Source organism: Corapipo altera, unplaced genomic scaffold (assembly GCF_003945725.1).
Source record: "Corapipo altera isolate COAL_440 unplaced genomic scaffold, ASM394572v1 332, whole genome shotgun sequence".
In the NCBI taxonomy this organism is placed as follows: domain Eukaryota; kingdom Metazoa; phylum Chordata; class Aves; order Passeriformes; family Pipridae; genus Corapipo; species Corapipo altera.
Genome location: NW_020885051.1, coordinates 53,303 through 70,549, shown reverse-complemented (window position 1 = coordinate 70,549; position 17,247 = coordinate 53,303). Strand labels below are relative to the sequence as shown.

Sequence of the window (17,247 nt, the reverse complement as noted above, 5' to 3'; positions counted from 1 at the left end):
GATTTTAATGTCTTACACAACACCCGTGTCTCATCCCAGCAGCAGAAACACTCTTTATTCCCAAATGTTTGCTGCCAATGGGCTGCAGCTCCCTGGTTTTGCCCCAGATAAGAATCCCAGGGCTCAGCAGCAAAAGAACACCCAGCACTTGGTTTGTTTTATGGCCACCAGCCCTCCCAGGTGCAGGGCTGAGGCTCGGGGGGAGCCTGCGGTCCAGGTCCTGCCCTGCATTTTCTGGGCAAGCCTGGCAAAGCCGTGGAGCATCCGCTCAGGAGGAACGCTGGCCTGGGTTCTGGAGCTGGCAGCATCCCACAGCATCACCGAGCTATAAATAAGGGAGCTTGGAGAGCAACCTGTGCCACTGGATCCCAACACAGCCCGGCCGGCCAAAAACTCGCCTGGGAGGAAGGAAAAGCATCCAGGAAAGACCTCCCTGCTGGGGAGCTGTGTGGGGCCAGGCCATAGAAGGGGAAAGCAAACAGCCACACGCAGTGAGAGCGGGGTTTCTGGGCACAAAGGCCTGGATTTAGCCTCCAAGAGGCAGTAGGCTGGGAAAAGCCTCCTCGGCTCAGTTTTGTCAGCACAGGACAGTCTTGGAGGTGTGGACAGGGAGAAAAGTGCAGATAAAGGGATGCAAATGCTCCTGGTATCGGAAAAACAAGCTGTGAGCAGCTCCAGATCCAGTAAAAAGTATTTATTATTTCAATTACAATAAGCCCCACGCATAGGGTGAAAAAATAATTACAAAAAACAGCCCCTCCCATCCCTCCCTTTACATATAAATATTAAAAATCCCTCTGTGCTTTCTGTCCAGAGCAAGAAGGTGACAACACGCAGCACCTGAGATCCTGTCAGTGCTTTCCTCTCAAAATGAGTATTAAAAACATCCCTTAAACAGCCCCTCACACCCATCCCGGTCGGATCTCATGCAGATGCCAAACCAGCTCTGGAGGGATGGAGTTTTGGGGTTTGTGGTGATCTGGGGGCTTGCAGATTCCCGGGCACAGAGGGTGCAGGCACGGCGGCGAGCGGAGCAGCGGCAGGAACTGCCTGCACTTGTCTGGGGAAGCTTTTGGGCCAGGAAATCCTGGCTGGCTTCGCTTCAGAGGGGACAGGAGGGAGAACCAGATGCTTCATCCACACCGTCACCACCTTGGTGACATCTTTGGCATGTCAACTTTTCCCTTTGCACTTCCAAATTAAAGCTAATCCCAGGAGCATCCCGGCACAGCCTCTGTGACTTGCAGCATCCTCCAGCCCTGTCCCCAGGCCTGCTGTCCCCAATTTTCCCATAAGCATCCTCTGAGGACAGTCCTTCCTGGAGAAGCAGGATCCAAGGCTGGAAAGTTAGATCCACAACCCCATCCAGCTTCCCTGGCCAAGGGACTGTCACCACAGGGTGCTGCATCTACAGCTGCACTAAGTAAAAAAAATTAATAAATATACTAATCTTTTACTAAAAAGGCAGCTTTAAAATGCATTTTCCCTGAAATTTTCCAGTGTATTCCACAATGCATGAAAAAAAAAATATATATATTTCCCCTCCCCCCAAAAAATATATCTTAAAATATTTCCCATCCTTGTGTGCACATCTTTGGAGAGAGGAAGGTACGTTGGCTGTACTTAGACACGCAGACAAACCTGCCGGTGCCGAGGGTTCCCTTTATACCCTCCAAAAAAAGAGGGATTTTGCTGGGGTGGTGGTTCAGGGTAGTGCCCATGGACGTGGTGGGAAAGAAGAGACCCCCCCCAAACCAAAGTCATTTCACCAACGAGCGAGGGGATGAGGAGTTTTCACAGTGGATCGAACCTCGGACAATACCGGGGCAGCTCTGGCTGAGCCGGGCTCTCCCTGGTGCAGAGAAGCGGCTTGAGCCTCACAGGACAGGGGAAATCCAGCAGAGGATGGAACAACCGGCCGCTGGCTCCCGCTGGGGCGCTCGCCCTTCACCAGACCTCGCACTTCTTGGGGGGGTTCATGGGGGAGCCCACGGGGCAGCCGAAGTGCTCCGCGAACTCCCGTGAGTTGGAGACGGTGCCGATGACGCGGAAGCGCGAGGGGCTGTGGGGGTCGGTGATGAGCCCCTCGTGAGAGCTCTCTGGCGTGCGAACCGAACACCACACCTGCAAACGAGGGTGAGGGGCCTGAGTGCTGACACCCCCCAACCGCCACGGGGCCCGAATCTGACCTCCCCACCCACGTGACGGGCACCAACATGGCTCGAGCGCCAGCTTCGTCTCGCTCTGTAACCAGCACCACCTCGATCTGGTTCACCATCCACTACATCTCTGGAGGCCTCAATTTTGCCACCACACCTTCCCACCCCCATCTGGGCACACACCACCCCCAAAAACCTGTGTGCCCACCCGCCCCACCTGTCACATGACCCACCTGTGCGAAGCCAACAAAGAAGAGCTGGTGGTTGGTGAGGCCGAGGGTTGGGAGGGTTTCCTCATCCCCGTTCTTTCTCAGCCAGTTTTGATATGCCTGTAGGCCAGGGAGAACAGCGGGCTCAGGGGACACCGGTCCCACCACGCCATGTCCCCCACCACACGTCCCCAGTCCTGCAGCCCTACCCGGTAGGCGGCCTTGAGGCCCCCGTTGTCGGCGATGTTCTCCCCGAGGGTGTGCTTGCCGTTGACGGCCTCGCCGTTGACGGTGTAGTTGCCGTACTGCTCCACCATGCACGCTGTCTGACGCTTGAAGGCCTCCACCGAGGAGTTCTTCCACCAGGGACGCAGGTTGCCGTCCTTGTCGTATTCCCGGCCTGCCGAAAACACAGCGGGATCCTTCATCACCACACTGGCCACTCCTCCAGCCGCCCACCCGCCTGGCCCTGGCCATACCTTGGTCATCGAAGGCATGTGTCAGCTCATGGCCCACCACCACGCCGATCCCACCAAAATTCAGGGACCTGCAGAAAGGTAGAGACTTAGAGAGCAGCCACTGCTCCCCACAGCCATGAAATATGGGTACAGGAGGAAATTTGTGAATCCTGCCCTCTGTGTTTTCCCTGGGCTCTTACTTGGGGGATGCACGGGTGTAAAAGGGGGCCTGGAGGATGCCGGCGGGGAAGACGATCTCGTTCTTGGTGGGAGAGTAGTACGCATTGACTGTCGGAGGTGTCATGCTCCACCTGCAGGGACACCAACACGGCTCCAACAACACCCACTCACCACGCTGCATTGGCCCAACTCTCACTGCCCAAAACCAGCTGGTGGACACCAAACCCCAGTGGCTCCAGATATCCCGATACTCCCCGCTGAGCACATCAGGGAAGTGGAGCAGAGGACTTACTGGTCCCGGTTCGGCGGTTTCCGGAGCTGGTCGGCCGTGACCCTGGCCGAGAAGTTGTAAAACTGCATGACGTTCTCGAAGTAGAGGTCAGACACGGCCTCGTACTGCAAAAGAACAAGGCCTGAGTGGCGTGTGGGGATTGCCCAGCCCCGCTCCTCCCTCCAACGGTCACGTCTGAGCCTCCGGAGCTGCCTGAGTTACGGCTGCTCTTGTTTCTCCTCCTCTCCAACATCTGCAGAGTCTCTGGAGGGCAATGAATCACTGTTACGGAAAACGACCCCACCTTTTCCCAGGCAGGGATCCTTAGAGTCCCAGCCCACCCCAGGACCGGCCCACAGCTCTCTGGGAAGTCCCCAGAGAAGGGCCAAGGACATCAGTCAGACCCTTCTGGAGGAAACCTGGGGTTCAAGGCTGCCCAGAGGCCACGGTGATGAGCATGTCCTGTACATCCTATAGAAGACCCAGGGGACATACCCAACCAACTCACGTCATTAAAGACTTTATCCAGCTCCTTGGGGTCCATGATGAACTTGGGGTAGCCAATCATGTTGTAGATGGCATCTGCCTGGGGGGTGACAAGGACCAGAGTGCTTTTAGCGCCGGGGGTGGAGGGACAGGCTCACCCAGCTCCACCTCCCTCCATCCTCACCCCCGCCCAGCGCTGCTGCCAGCACCTCACCTTCTCTTTGGCCGATTTCCTCGTCTCTTCGTCCATCCACTGCAGGGTCTCCAGGCTTTCCTCGAAGGCGGTTTTAATCTCTGCAATCATTTCCTCTGCCTAGACAAAACAAGGCAGCACAGCGTCGGGCCGGAGAGCCAGCTTCCCACTCCAGAGAGGTCAAGGACCTCCACACGAGTGGGCAGGAAGAGGCTGGGCGGCCAACACAGCATTTGGGCCGGTGAAAAACCCGGCACATGGAGACAAACATGGGCTGCCTGGACAGCTCCACCACTGCGGTGGCTTCCCCGGCACTGGGACTCGCGCGCTGCCGGCTCGGGGACGTACCACCTGCTTGCTGTCCTCGGCGAAGGTGGCCTTGACGAACATGGCCCCCAGGGCGAAGCCCAGGTTGTTGTCCGTGTCACTGATGCAAAACTTCCAGCGTGGGAGGCAGGTCTGCGTGGGACAAGAGGTGGTCAGTCACTCAGGGGCCGAAGCCCCGCTCCTTCCCACCCTCGTACCCTACCACCCCTCCATCCCCTGTCACCCCAAAACCCACCCCACATCTATTGTCTGAGTGCCACACGAAAGGGGGCTTGACATAAAAACCCATCGCCATTTTAATGGTGAATCAGGGCTATCAGGGGCTCCACCCTCACCTTTTTTGTCCCATACATCACTTCCATGAATTTTTCCTCGGCATCTTGGAAGCGCTGGTCAAGGAAGGGGCTGGTTTTCCGCACCAGGTTCCAGATCATATAGTTGTTGAGGAGACTGTGGCGAGAGGTGGTGAGTGTGCAGCGGGACGTGCCTGCCCACCCTGGGCACCCTCCGTGCGGGCAGGGGGCTCTCACCACTTATCTGTGGCCAGGATGAGGTCAGACACCTGCTCCAGGTACTCCTTGGCGTAGACCACGACGGGCTCCGACTCATTGAGCTCCACAGGGTAGAAGACCGTGGAGAGGAAAGGCATCCAGTCCACGGCCGGTGCCAGCTCCTGCAAAAGCCACAGTGCTGCTACAGACCCAAACACCATCGAGGGGGGTGGCAGCTCCTTCCCAAGCTGGAATCGGCTGCATCAGTCCCCGTCTGATGGACCCAGCTGATTTTGCAGAGGCCAGTTCCCATGCCAGCAGCATCCTCGAAAGGTCGGAGGGTAGTAAACAATTTCCTCCCACAAAGGAAAAGAAAGTGGGGCGGGTGTCAGAACTGTTGACACAACCCCTGTGGGGCCGCGGGGAGGTGACCGGGCTGACGTCCAGGCGCAGCAGGGCCGGCCGGGCGTAAGCGCCGCAGCGGGACGGCCACCGGCCCCGGGGGTGGTCCAGAGGCTGGGTGGGATTTCCCCAAGGAGGACATGGGCCAAGCTGTTGCACAAGAGCCTCCCAAGCAGTGCTGCCTGGCGTCAGGCTTCCCAGAGGAGCTGCATCACCTCCACCCATGCATCCCGCTTCCCAAACCATGGCAGAACAGAGAGCCTTGCCAGCTCCATCTCTACCTTTAGGTCTCCAGCTGTCATTTTATGGTAGATGAGTTCCTCGTCCCGGTGCTTCTCCTGGGGGATGGTGATGTTGGCCAACACTGTCTCAAAGTCCAGGATCTGCTGCATCTGCTGGCGTGTCGACTCCTCATCGGTGCCTCCCAGGAACATCCCCAGCTGCACCATGTAGTTCAGGTACCCGGCGAGCACCTGGGTGGGATCAGCACCGGGTGGGATCAGCATCGGGTGGGATCAGCATCGGGTGGGATCAGCGGGGCAGGTGCCACCCACCCACAGCACCTCCCCAGCCAACCCACATCCCCCCAACACCTCCACCTTCTCATTCTCTGTCTTGTTCAGGTAGTAATCCCGCGACGGCAGGCCCAGCCCCGACTGATCCACCTGGATGACGTTGCTGTTGGAGTTCTTGGAGTCGGCGCTGACGTAGACGGAGAAGAAGGGCGAGGTGCGGTAATGCGCCGTCACCTCCCGCAGCGTCTCGTTGAAGTTGCCACCGGCCCAGGTTCCTGTGATGTTCCAGCCACCCAGCTGGGGACAGACAGCAACCAGCTTTTGGGTAAGGAACAACCACCTGGAATTCCTTCGATATCCCCAATACCCATCCTGGGGGGAAACATCTTGCAAGGGGGCTAAAAAGCCCCATTATAGGATTATAAATCTGATAAGTTATACAATTATAAATCCTTAATAAATCTCTCTTGGCCTGCCTGCCCTGGGGGTTGCTCTTCCCCAGGAAGCACCGGGAATGGAGTCTGGAGGGTGCTGGAATTGCCCTTATTTGATCTTTTCCCCCCACTCTGCAGACAGAAGATGGCTTTTCCACGAGGAGCGGGACGGACCTTTTGGATGAGCTCCACGAGCGGGGTGGCACGCAGCTCCTCAATCTTGCTCTCGTTCATGCAGGCCTGGTAATAGCGCTGTGCCTTGCGCTCCGCCTCGCTCGACACGTTGGCCGTGGTGTTTTCTGTGGACAGTCCCCAGGGGGAATCACAGGAGGTCCCCAGGGACGGGCATCCAACACACATGGGGGCTGCTGATTACACTGGAGCCCCCCCTCCCTTGCACCATGGGAATATTCAGCCCCATTTTGAGCAAAGCCAGGCTCCAAAACGGCGCCAAGGATTGCCCCAATAGGCCCCTCTGTGCCCCTCAGAGCATCCCATGGCCCCAGCACTTCCTGGCCTCCTGCCCCCCTCTCCTTTCCCACCCGCAGCGACTGCTCCAGCTCTTTGGGAACGAAAGATAAAGAAAGAAAAAACAAAAAGCATTTTTCCAGCAGCTCTGATATTCCCAGCATCATCCAGCCCCCTGTGCTGCCCTTGCCTCTGTGCTGCTGCCCCCCAGCCCTTTATTATTTACTCCTGTAAAAAGGAACAATAAACCCATTATTCTTCTCTGCCTCCAAAACCAACCTTTTATCTCCCCCTCTGCTAAAATTCTGCCTCCCCTGAGAGTTTTTTTTTGGGTTTTTTATTTATTTTCCTGATGACACAGCTTGCACCTTTGGCTTCCCAGCTGTGTGGTTTTATTAACTAAAGGTCCCTCAGCTCCAAGGAATTCAAGGAAATGCCGAACGCGACCACTTGGCTGGAGGCCCAGTCCCTTCTCCTGGTAAAACCAGCGCCAGATTTCTGCAGGAAGAGCCAGGGACGAAGCCGTTCCCGCGCCACCCCCCCTTCTCCCAAAAGACAACACTCTTCCCAAACCTTCCCTTTCCAGATAATCAGCCCTGGCGCAGTGGAAAGTGCTGATAAGGAGCCAGTTGTTTGCTCAAAGCCTGAACAAACCGTCCCTGCCGGTTGCTCGGATAAGCGGCTCCGCTTCGCTGTTCGCACGCAGAGGCTGAACCCAGGACCCTCCCTTTGCTGGAGTTTTGGCCCCCCAAAAAATGGCCGTACTGGCAGCCAAAAAGGCTGCTCACAAAGGCTGGAAGCTATAGGAGCAGGAAAAACCCATATCCTTGGGGTGATATTGCAGGCTTTCGGGTGCAAATCCTGAATTTCAGAGCTCCTGGGAATGCTGCTGCAAGGCCTGCAGAGCAGAGGCCAGGAACCTTTTCCCTACTCGGCACCAAAGAGCAGCAACACCACAGTCAAAAATCCCAGGAGCATCCAGGAGAGCAAACACAGCCTTTTTCCCAACGTCCTCGCAACACGTGTGTCACGGACTGGTTTGACGCTGGAGCTCAATTCCAACTCCATATCCCCATGGACATGTTTTTGGCATCCCCAGGACCTAACAGGGTCCCACTGCTCCCCTGCACTCACCCAGCAGGTGCTTCATGATGGCCTGGTTGTGCTCCCAGAGGTTGTTGAAGGTGCCCCAGCGCGAGTGGCCATCGGGGAGGGGGTTGGCCTTGATCCAGCCCCCGCAGGCGTAGCTGAAAAAGTCCTCGCAGGGATTCACCGCCCGGTCCAGCGAGCTGAGGATGGAGCTGGTGACGGAGATGCAGGACTCCGACAGGCACACGGCGGGTGGCCCTGGGGGCAGCAGGGAGGGGTTCAGCTCCACCACAGTACCATGAGCTGTCCCACGGAGCATCCTGCCCCACGCTGAAGGATGTGGGCACATATCCCACCTGGTGCCCGAGCATCCCACCTTCTACCTTAACATCCCCCTCCAGGCCAAGCAACGTAGACCAGCATCCCAGTCCATGCCCGAGCACCCTGCCTGATAGTCCCATTCCAGGGCAAGGGATGTGGGCAAGCATCTCATCCTATGCCCAAAGATCCCACCCAGTGCCCAAGCATCCACCCTGGGGATGAGGGCAAATATTCCATCCTGCACTCAAGCATCAAGATCCAGGATAAAGGGAGCACCCTATCCTGCATCTGAAGCATCTCCTCTGGGGCAAGGGATGCAGGTGACCATTCAGTCTTGAGCCCAACGATCCCACCCCACACCTGAACATCCTGCCTGGTTCCCAAGACCAGGGTCTTGGCACGCGGGTGACCAACCATCTCACCCTGCACCAAAGATCCCATCCTGGGAACGCCCCCAGCAACCCGCCCTGCCGACAGGGGCAGGATCCCTGCGCAGCATGAGGACTTACTGGCTCTGTACTGGAAGATGAGTCCCAGCAGACATGCCACCAGCACCACTGCCAGCACCCCCACCAGCACCAGCAGCTGCCTCTCGGCGCGTGTCCGCTCGGCCCAGCAGCCGCGGCTGCCCCGCGAGCCGCGGAAGTTCACCTGCGGGAACAGCAGCGTCGTCTCCCCACCAGCGCAGAAACCCACCGAGGCAGCCCCCATTGTGCTTCCTGCAACCCCACGGCACTCATTCGGCCCCCGGCAAGGGATCGGGCTGGGAAAGGCAGCAGCTGCCTTCCAGAAACCGGGCAGGAAGGGCGGCACAATGGCAGGAAAGGGAGCGGGACGAGCGCTTCAGCGGGTTCACCTGCTGCCCTGTGCCACCCCGAGCCCCTCCTCGAGCACGGCGTAACCCCCCGGGTGTCCCTGTCCCCACTGCCGGCACTGGGACAGGGCGGGGGCTGCGTCGGGAAGTGCCTTGACAGGATACTCCCACTCAGCCGAAAAACATCCCCAGGAAACATCCCGATGCGCCGGCGAGCGGAGACGGCCCCGCCGGGAAAAGTAAAAACACATTTGGGGCACAAACCACCATTCTAGAAAGTGCTGGGGCTGGGAGTGGGGCCAGCACTGAGAACATCGCTCCGGACCCGAACCTTCCCACATTGGCAACCGTGGGGGTTTTTCTTGCCACCCTTGGCCCTCTTTAAGCCGCTTTCCTGCTGCCTGGGGAGGAATTAAGCTAATCCCCTTTTGTGCCAGGACAAAACTGCCAGTGCCACGATAATTGCTCACCCCAGCCACACTCTGAGAAGGGGCTTGGCCGGCAGAAAAACTGGGAGTTGAAAAACTGGGATATGGCCCCGCTGGCTCCCTGTGCCAGGAGCAAAGGGCAGCGGCAGCAGGAGCCAAGAGGACTCTGCCCACACCAGACTTTACCCCGTGGAGACAGGTCCCAGGTGGAAAACCCTTCTGCACCCCCTCTGCCGCTTGCCAGGACCTAAAATCCCACTTTTTTCCCGCCCTAAAAGACACACAAAGCCCTACCTGGAAGCCGTTGGGGTATCCATCGCCGTCACCAAGGGAGTCCAGGGGGTCTTCGTCGTCCAGCGTCGCCCGCTTGTAGGTCGACATCTGCACAGGGAGATTGGCAAACGGAGCACTCAGAGACTCAAGGTCGAGGAAGAAGAGGAGGATGAGGAAGGTTTACACACCCTCTAGAGCCACCTCCTCCTCCAGGGAGCTAAATCCCGAATGGCTCCGGGGCAGTAAAGCACTACACAGACGCCAGAGGAAGGTTATGAAAAGCAAAGAGGGCTGGAGCCAAAAGCTGAGCGAAGCCCGAACCCGCCTTGCTCTCCCCCGGGGCTGGGTTGTGCAACCTCCCCTTCAGCATGGAGTAAAGCTGGATCCACCTCCGCCCCTCAACAGGCAGAGGGATCTCCCCCAGCCCCCTGCCAGGGAACCCCGGTGTGCCAGGGACCTGGGGAAGGCTGGGAGCAGGGAAAATGGCTTTTCACCCTGAAACTACCGGCTCGCTCCTGCTCCACACCCTGTCTGTGAACCCTGCGCACCGTGGAACACCCGGCCAGGTCCCAGCGAGCACCCAAAAGCGACACCTCCCTGGATTTCAGCTGCAGACAGGCTCCCTCCCGGCGCCGTGCCCCCGGGCATTACCTTGTGCCAGTGCCCGGCTCTTATCTCATCCCCCAGCAGAAAAACAAGGAAAACCTCGAGGGTTGGCAGCCGGCCCTTATCGTGCCGCCGTCGTTTCCTTCCCCCTGGCACAGCCCTGCCACCCAGCTGGACTGCCTCTCGATGGAGAAAACAACCCTCCGCCCACTACTGAGGGGCTGGGCACCCCAAAATCCACCCTGGCCCTGCCACAAGGGGCTGAGCACCCCAAAATCCACCCTGACCCTGCCACAAGGGGCTGAGCACCCCAAAATCCACCCTGACCCCACCACTGATGGGCCAAGCGGTGCCAATCATGTCCCTTCACCCCCGAGCAGTGCAGGGTGGGGGTTTGCACCCCTCTGGATGTCCCCATCCCGCTGCCATCAATCCCAAAGGATGAGATGATCCCAACCCAGCACAGCCGTGCCTCGGGCTCCCCTGGCAGAAGGAGATGCAATAAAAGTGCCGGTTCTCAGCCTTGTTTCCAACAGCAGCATTCCCACACCTCCCCTTGCAGAGTTAATCACGAATTCTATCCTCTCCTTGGATCCCATTCCCTCCCCAGATCCTAAATCCCAGCCTCAGCTTAATTAACCACACTACCCACCTGGGGAAGAAAAATGGTTAAAAGAGCAAGGCGTTTTCCCTCCTTGGTTCTCCCAAAATCTCCGTTTCCAGCCCCAAAATCTCCCCTGGGCACTCGCCTGGAGCCTGTGAACCGCGCAGGGGAAAAAGCCTCAACTGCAAGATTTTATCGCGGGGCAAATCTGCGTTTAGAGCCTATTTTTTTTTCAGTCCCCTTTCACTTTTTTCCACCTGTTTTTGCACTTCGCACATGGCTGAAATTGGCAGCTCCGGGCACAAATCCCCGCTCGCACTGGGGGGATCCATGAAGCCCCCATGGTTCGGCAACACCAAATTCCTGGAATCCCAGCTTTCACTCCATTTCCTGAGGAAACGCGATTTTTTTTTTCAACGACACCCCCCCCCCCGCCTACTCCAGCCACAAACCAGCAGGAAAAAGGGAAAAGACAAAAAAACCCTTTTTTCTCCCCTCTTGCAAGGGATGTGCTGGCTCAACCCTCTATCAGCCATCAGAGAATCCAAACTGAGGCTGAACCCCCCACCCCCGAAACACCCCGGGGGGCATCGGGATCAACACCCAGCATCCTTAACTGGGGGGAGACTGGGTGCGGGAGGTAGTTTTAGCACCCGCACCCCCCATTTTGGGGGCATAGCAGCACCCATGGGTGCTCCCCACCCCTGCCCTGCTCCTGAAGCAGGGACAAAAAGCGGTGGTTTCGGATGTATTTTTGTGACATCCCCCCCTCCCCCAGCTCTGTTTTTTGCTTCAATCCGAATAAAAACGCATTTCCCCGGCTCCAACAGGGCGGGGAGGAGGCACCCACACTTTAAACCCCCCCACCCGAGCCATTTCCACTCTCTTCACAACTCATAAAAGTCTCGGCATTACCTTAAATCGCCTGGTTTCCCCCCAAACCCCTCCTTCGCCTTATAAACAATAAGCCCCACGTGCTCCGAGCCCGCACGCACCGAGGGAGGTTTGGGGGGGCCCCCAGGTCGCCCCGGCCCCGGGGAGCCCCTCACCCCCCTCCGGGGGCACCCCGAGCTCCTCCGCCCGCTCCCCACCCCCGCCCGGGCGCCATTTCGGAGCCGCCGCCGCCTCCGCGATCGCGAGTCCTTCACCTCCCCCCGGCCCCTCCGACACCCCCGATCCCACCCCCGGCCCCCCCAAATCACTCCCGCACCCCTAAACCCCCCCGCCCAGCACCCCTGGGTGCCCCTCGCACCTCCGCAGCGCCCACCGAGGCTCAGCCCGTTCATTAGGATGCCCGGCGGTAATTAGCAACCCCTGGCGGTAATCAGGGGTGCCGGCGGTAATTAGGGGGGCTGGGGAGGGGGCTGGGGGGCTCCCCGGTTTTGCAGAGAGCCCTGGCTGCAGATGAATTAATAAATAATAATAATTTTAAAAAAAAGCTTAAAAAGGAGCAATAAAAGGCTTAAAGTTAAAAAAAAAAAATAAGGGAGGGGAACAGCACAGTTTGGGGGTGTTCGCAAACGGCCCCCCCAAAAGTGGGTGCTGCTGGCGAGGGGGGGGGGGGGGGTCTCCCCCCCCCCCCCCCCCCCCCCCCCTTTGCGGGGGGCAAGGTGGTGAAATTCCCGGGGGGGTGGGGTCAAGGGGTGGTTTGGGGGGGCCGGGGGGGGGGTTAAGGGGGTTATCTGCTTTGGGATCGCCACCCCAGGGGACCCACTGGCTACAAAGCAAAGGCGGCTGGGGGGGCGAGGGGGGGCACCCAGGGGTGCAGTGCGGGTCCCTCGGGATGCAGTGGGGGTCCCTTAGTGTGCAATGAGCGATCCCTCAGGGCTGCAATGGGGGGCCCTCGGGGGGGGCCCTCGGGGGTGCAAAGGCGGTCCCATGGGGGTGCCGGGCGTCCATTGGGATGCAATGGGGGGGTGTTGTGCCCCACGAGGTTACAACGAGCATCCCACGGGAGAAGCCTCGCTCCGCGCCCCGCTCCGGCCGAGGACCCCCCCAGCCAGCCCCCCCTCGGGGCTGGGGGTGTCGCCGGGCCCCCCACTCACCATGGCTGTGCCCCCGCTCCGCCGGCCCGGCCCCGCTGGGGCGCTGAGCCCGGCCCAGCCCGCGCTGCCGCCGCGGCCTAGCGAGGGTGGCGGGGGGGGACGAGCAGGGGATGTACCTGGGATGGGAAACCAATGGGGCCGCGGAGGGACGGGCTTCCCGCGCGCCTCCCTTAACTCTTTCGGGAGGGGGCCCAAACCCCGTTTGGGGGGGAGCCCCGCGTGTTCCCCGGGAGCGTCCCCCCGAGAGCCCCCCGGCTCTCCGGGCCGCGGGGGGGATGCGGCGCGATCCCGGCGGGGCGTGCGTGTGCAAGGGGAAAAGCACGTGGGACTGTGGGACGAGCGCCCGGTCCTGCGAGCGCAGTGTGCTCGTGCAAGCGCCAGCCGCACACGGGCACGAGTGTGCGGGCGTGCAAACGCGTGCTCGTGCAAACAAACGGTGTCACGAACCGCGTGTGCCAGGGGCACGCGTGCAGTCGAGCACTGGCGGAGGTGTGAGTGTGCCAGGGCGCAGGGGGTGCGAGCACACGAGCACGTGCTTGTAAGCGTGCAAGAGCCTGGTTGTGCACGCGTGTTAAGTGTGCAAGAGGGAGCTTTTCCGCACCCGCGCGCAACCCACGGCTGTGCTGCCGTGGTGACAGGAGCGGGACAGGCATGGGGACACATGGTGCCACCACACACACACCACACCACCCCGCTCGCACCGCACAGACAAGCTGAGCACTGACGCGCTCATCACACCCACGGGGCTCTGAATGGCTTTGCTGGGCTGGGGAAGCGCTTGGGGCGGCTTCAAAGGGGTGAAGGGAGGATGAGGGGTGGAAGAAGGGGGTGCTGGAGGGATTTAGCTGTTCCTGGGGGGTCCGCAGGGGGATGTGCCCGTCCCGGGGCGGTGTTGGGGCGCTCTTGGTCGCACCCTGGACGCTCTCGGGGAGCGGATTTTTTGGCCGAGACCGCCACCTTCTGGGAGGCCACCCACGGCCCCGCGGGGCACGGAGCCCCCCGGACCCCCGCGATGGGGAAACTGAGGCAGGGAAGGGGGTCAGTACCATCCCCCCCTGCCATTGTCACCACGTGTTTACTGTAGGACCTACAGTAACGCCGCGGGGTCGCAGCAGGGATCATTTGTGGGCCTCAGCAGGAGCCCGCGTGGGGAAACTGAGGCAGGGGGACCATCACCTCCAGCACAGCCCCTCGCTGGTGTCGCTGGCACGGCTTGGGTGAAAATAATGCAAAATCCGGCAAAACACACATCTACCCCCCGGGGGGGCACCACAATTCACCCCAGTTTCCCGGGGTGGCGGGGGAGGGTTGCTCAACTCCCACAGCCGGGCTTGCTGCTCCCCAGTCCTCCCAGTCCTCCCAGTATAACCCGGCAGAGGGCACCAGTAAGCCCAGTTTGTGGCCTTTTGTGTCCCCCCCCCCCGCCCGCCCCTTGCTGGCAGCGGGGGGAGGGTGGAGGAAGGGGAGGAGGAGGAGGAGGCGAAGGCCGGGTGCGGGGGGATTTAAGGGCCCGCGGTCCCCCCGGCCCGGCCTCCTCACGCCGCCCAGAGGGACGTGGGTGTCGGGACCCAAGTTTGTGCGGGTACGTGTGTGACCCCCTCCCCTCTCCCGTAAGGACCCTCCGGGCCACCGCTGCCACCCCGGGGGAGCGGGGGGTCCCCGGGGAGCGGGGGGAGCAGCGGAGGGGAGGTGGGATGGGGATGCGGGGGGTGATGGAAGGAGGAGGTGCCATAGGACACGGGGTGTGATGGGGCCGTGGATGTGCAACAGGGACACGGGGGTGCCGTGGGACTCTGATGGGGACATGGACAGGATGGGGACACGGGTGTGCGACAGGGACGTGAGTGTGTGGTGGGGACACGGGTGTGCGACAGGGACGTGGGTGTGCGATGGGGCCACGGGCATTTGGTGGGGCCACGGACACGGGATGGGGCCACGGACATGCAACAAGGACATGGGTGTGTGATGGGACATGGGTGTGCAACAGGAACGCAAGTGTGCAACGGGGATGGGGATGTGATGGGGGCACAGGCCGGGGACAGGGGTGTGTGAAGGGAACATGGAGGTGCACTGGGGACACGGGCACACACAGGGGACGGGACACGCCATGGGGACAGGGGTGTACAATGGGGATGCAGACGTGCAGCAGTGACATGGACATGGGATGGGGACACATATGGGATGGGGACATGGCCATGTGGTGGGGACCCCAACATGCAGTGGGGACTCAGCCATGGTGGGGACGTTGGCCACGTAGCGGGGACCCCGCCGTGCCACGGGGCCCGTGCCACCGTCCCCCAGCCCGGGTTGGTGACAGTGAGGTGACGTCCCATGAAGCTGGCGGGTCCCCAGGGGGTCACATCGGTGACTGCGCAGGGAAGGGGCGTTTCCTTCTGTCCCCGCTTGGCTGAGCCGGGGCGAAGGTCTCGGTGGGGAAACTGAGGCACGAGCGGGTGCCACCCGCAGCTCTCTCTGTGCAGCACCCGCTCAGCACCGCACGATGAAGGCTCTTCTCCTCCTCCTCGCCCAGCTCTGCTCGGCATCACTGGTCCCCGGTAGGTGACGTTTGGGGGGCGGCACCCCGGCAGCGGGTGCTGTTGGGTGCTATGGATCCTGGTTCCCCGCAGAGAGGGAGAAGGACCCCGAGTACTGGCGGCGGCAGGCGCAGGAGACCCTGCGGAACGCGCTGAGGCTGCAGCGCCTCAACCAGAACGTGGCCAAGAACCTCATCCTCTTCCTGGGGGATGGTGAGATGGGGGAACCCACCCTGGGCTGGGGGAGTGACGCTGGGGGGGACAGGGATGCCATGAACTGGGTGCAGTAAAGTGGGGGCTGTGGTGAACTGGGTGTGAGATATGTTGGGTGTCGTGGAAAAGGGGGTGCTGAGGTGAGGCGGGTGCTGGGGTAAACTGGGTTTGCAGTAAGGTTTTGCTGGGGTAAAGTGGGTTTGTAAGAAGTTGAGTGCTGGGGTAAACTGGGTTTGCAGTAAGGTTTTGCTGGGGTAACTGGGTTTGCAGTAAGGTATGTGCTGGGGTAACTGAGTTTGCAGTAAGGTTTTGCTGGGGTAACTGGGTTTGCAGTAAGGTGTGTGTGCTGAGGTAAACTGGGTTTGTAAGCAGGTGGGTACTGGGATAGAACTGGGTTTGCAAGAAGTTGGGTGCTGCAATAAATTGAGTTTTCAAGAAGCTGGGGGCTGGGATAAACTGGGTGCTGGAATGAACTGGATTTGCAAAAAAATGGGTGCTGTGGTAACTTGGATTTGCAAACCAAAACCTGGGTGCTGCAGTAAATTTGGTTTGTGCTAAATTGGGTGCTGGGATGAACTGTTTGATGGGATGAACTGGATTTACAGTAAGTTGGGTGCTGCAATAAATTGGGCTTGCAGTGAAATTGGGTGCTGGTGTAAACTGGGTTGCAATAAATTGGATCCTGGGGTAAACTGGGTGCTGCAATGAACAAGGATTGCGATAAACTGGGTGCTGGGATTAATGGGTTTGCAAAAAACTGGGTGCTGGATAAACTGGGTTTGCAGGAATTTTGGTGCTGCAATGGACTGGGTACTGGGATAAACTGGGACTGCAAAAAATTGAGTGCTGGGGTAAACTGGGATTGCAATAAACTGTGTGCTGGAATAGATGAGGTTTGCAAAAACTTGAGTGCTGGGAGAAACTGGGTTCTGGGATAAACTGTGCTGGGATGAATTGGATTTGCAAAAAGTTGGGTGCTGCAATAAGTTGAGTTCTGCAATAAACTGGGTTTGCAATGAAACTGGGTGCTGGGATAAACTGGGTGCTGGGATAAACTGGGTGCACAATAAACTGGGCTTGCAGAAAATTAGGTGCTTCAATAAACTGTGCACTGGGATAAACTGGGTGCACAGTAAGCTGGGCTTGCAGAAAACTGGGTGCTGGGATAAAATTGAGGCTCAATAAATTGTGCTTGCAGAAAACCAGGGGCTGGTGTAAACTGGGTGCACAATAAACTGGGCTTGCAAACCATTGGGTGCTGCAATTAAACTGGGTTTGCAGAAAACTAGGTGCTTCAATAAACTGGGTTCTGTGGCAAACTGGGTGCTGGGATAAACTGGGTGCACAATAAACTGGGCTTGCAGAAAACCGAGTGCTGCAATAAACTGGATTTGCAATAAGCTGGGTACTGGGATAAACTGGGTGCTGCAATAAACTGGGCTGGCAGAAAACTGAGTGCTGGGATAAACTGGGCTTGCGGTAAGAAGGGTTTGCGGTGGACTGGGACAGACGGGGTTGGTGTGAACGGGTCTGGTGCTGCCCGGTGTCACCATGTCCCGTGTGCTGAGCTGCCCGTGCTCAGCTGTCCCTGCCCCGTGTCCCCCAGGCATGGGCGTCTCCACGGTCACGGCCGCCCGCATCCTCAAGGGGCAGCTGCAGCACGGGCAGGGCGAGGAGAGCCTGCTGGAGATGGAGAAGTTCCCCTACGTGGCCCTGGCCAAGGTGAG

At 59.4% G+C, this 17,247-nt stretch overlaps 2 protein-coding genes across 13 annotated transcripts in view; one reads left to right on the top strand and one right to left on the bottom strand.

The window, feature by feature from the left end:
- Positions 1–673: 673 nt before the first annotated feature.
- On the bottom strand, positions 674–12,851 carry ECE1 (endothelin converting enzyme 1). Of its 5 annotated transcripts, none has more exons than XM_027668776.1 (18): positions 12,774–12,851; positions 9,540–9,626; positions 8,513–8,654; positions 7,728–7,940; positions 6,300–6,424; positions 5,776–5,988; positions 5,458–5,649; positions 4,814–4,956; positions 4,619–4,733; positions 4,305–4,415; positions 3,978–4,076; positions 3,786–3,863; positions 3,299–3,402; positions 3,027–3,137; positions 2,848–2,915; positions 2,578–2,768; positions 2,393–2,488; positions 674–2,124 (listed from the first exon to the last, which is right to left on the bottom strand). In XM_027668776.1, the coding sequence occupies exons 1-18, from the start codon at positions 12,774–12,776 to the stop codon at positions 1,948–1,950; spliced, it is 2,268 nt and encodes a 755-aa protein (XP_027524577.1). In that variant the 5' UTR covers positions 12,777–12,851; the 3' UTR covers positions 674–1,947. The 5 variants fall into 5 exon arrangements, with proteins under 5 accessions (XP_027524577.1, XP_027524581.1, XP_027524580.1 ...); XM_027668780.1 differs by lacking the exon at positions 12,774–12,851 and adding an exon at positions 11,981–12,130; XM_027668779.1 differs by lacking the exon at positions 12,774–12,851 and adding an exon at positions 10,777–11,135.
- Positions 12,852–14,223: 1,372 nt separating this feature from the next.
- The window catches only part of ALPL (alkaline phosphatase, biomineralization associated), an 8,682-nt gene continuing 5,658 nt past the window's right edge, over positions 14,224–17,247 (top strand). The window contains exons 1-4 of one of the 8 annotated variants that reach the window (XM_027668796.1): positions 14,224–14,355; positions 15,254–15,328; positions 15,401–15,520; positions 17,127–17,242. In XM_027668796.1, the coding sequence (XP_027524597.1) occupies positions 15,274–15,328; positions 15,401–15,520; positions 17,127–17,242 (291 nt within the window). In that variant the 5' untranslated portion in view covers positions 14,224–14,355; positions 15,254–15,273. Of the gene's footprint in view, positions 14,384–15,125; positions 15,329–15,400; positions 15,521–17,126; positions 17,243–17,247 lie in introns of all 8 variants that reach the window. The other 7 variants (XM_027668794.1, XM_027668792.1, XM_027668791.1 and 4 more) reach the window with 7 other exon arrangements.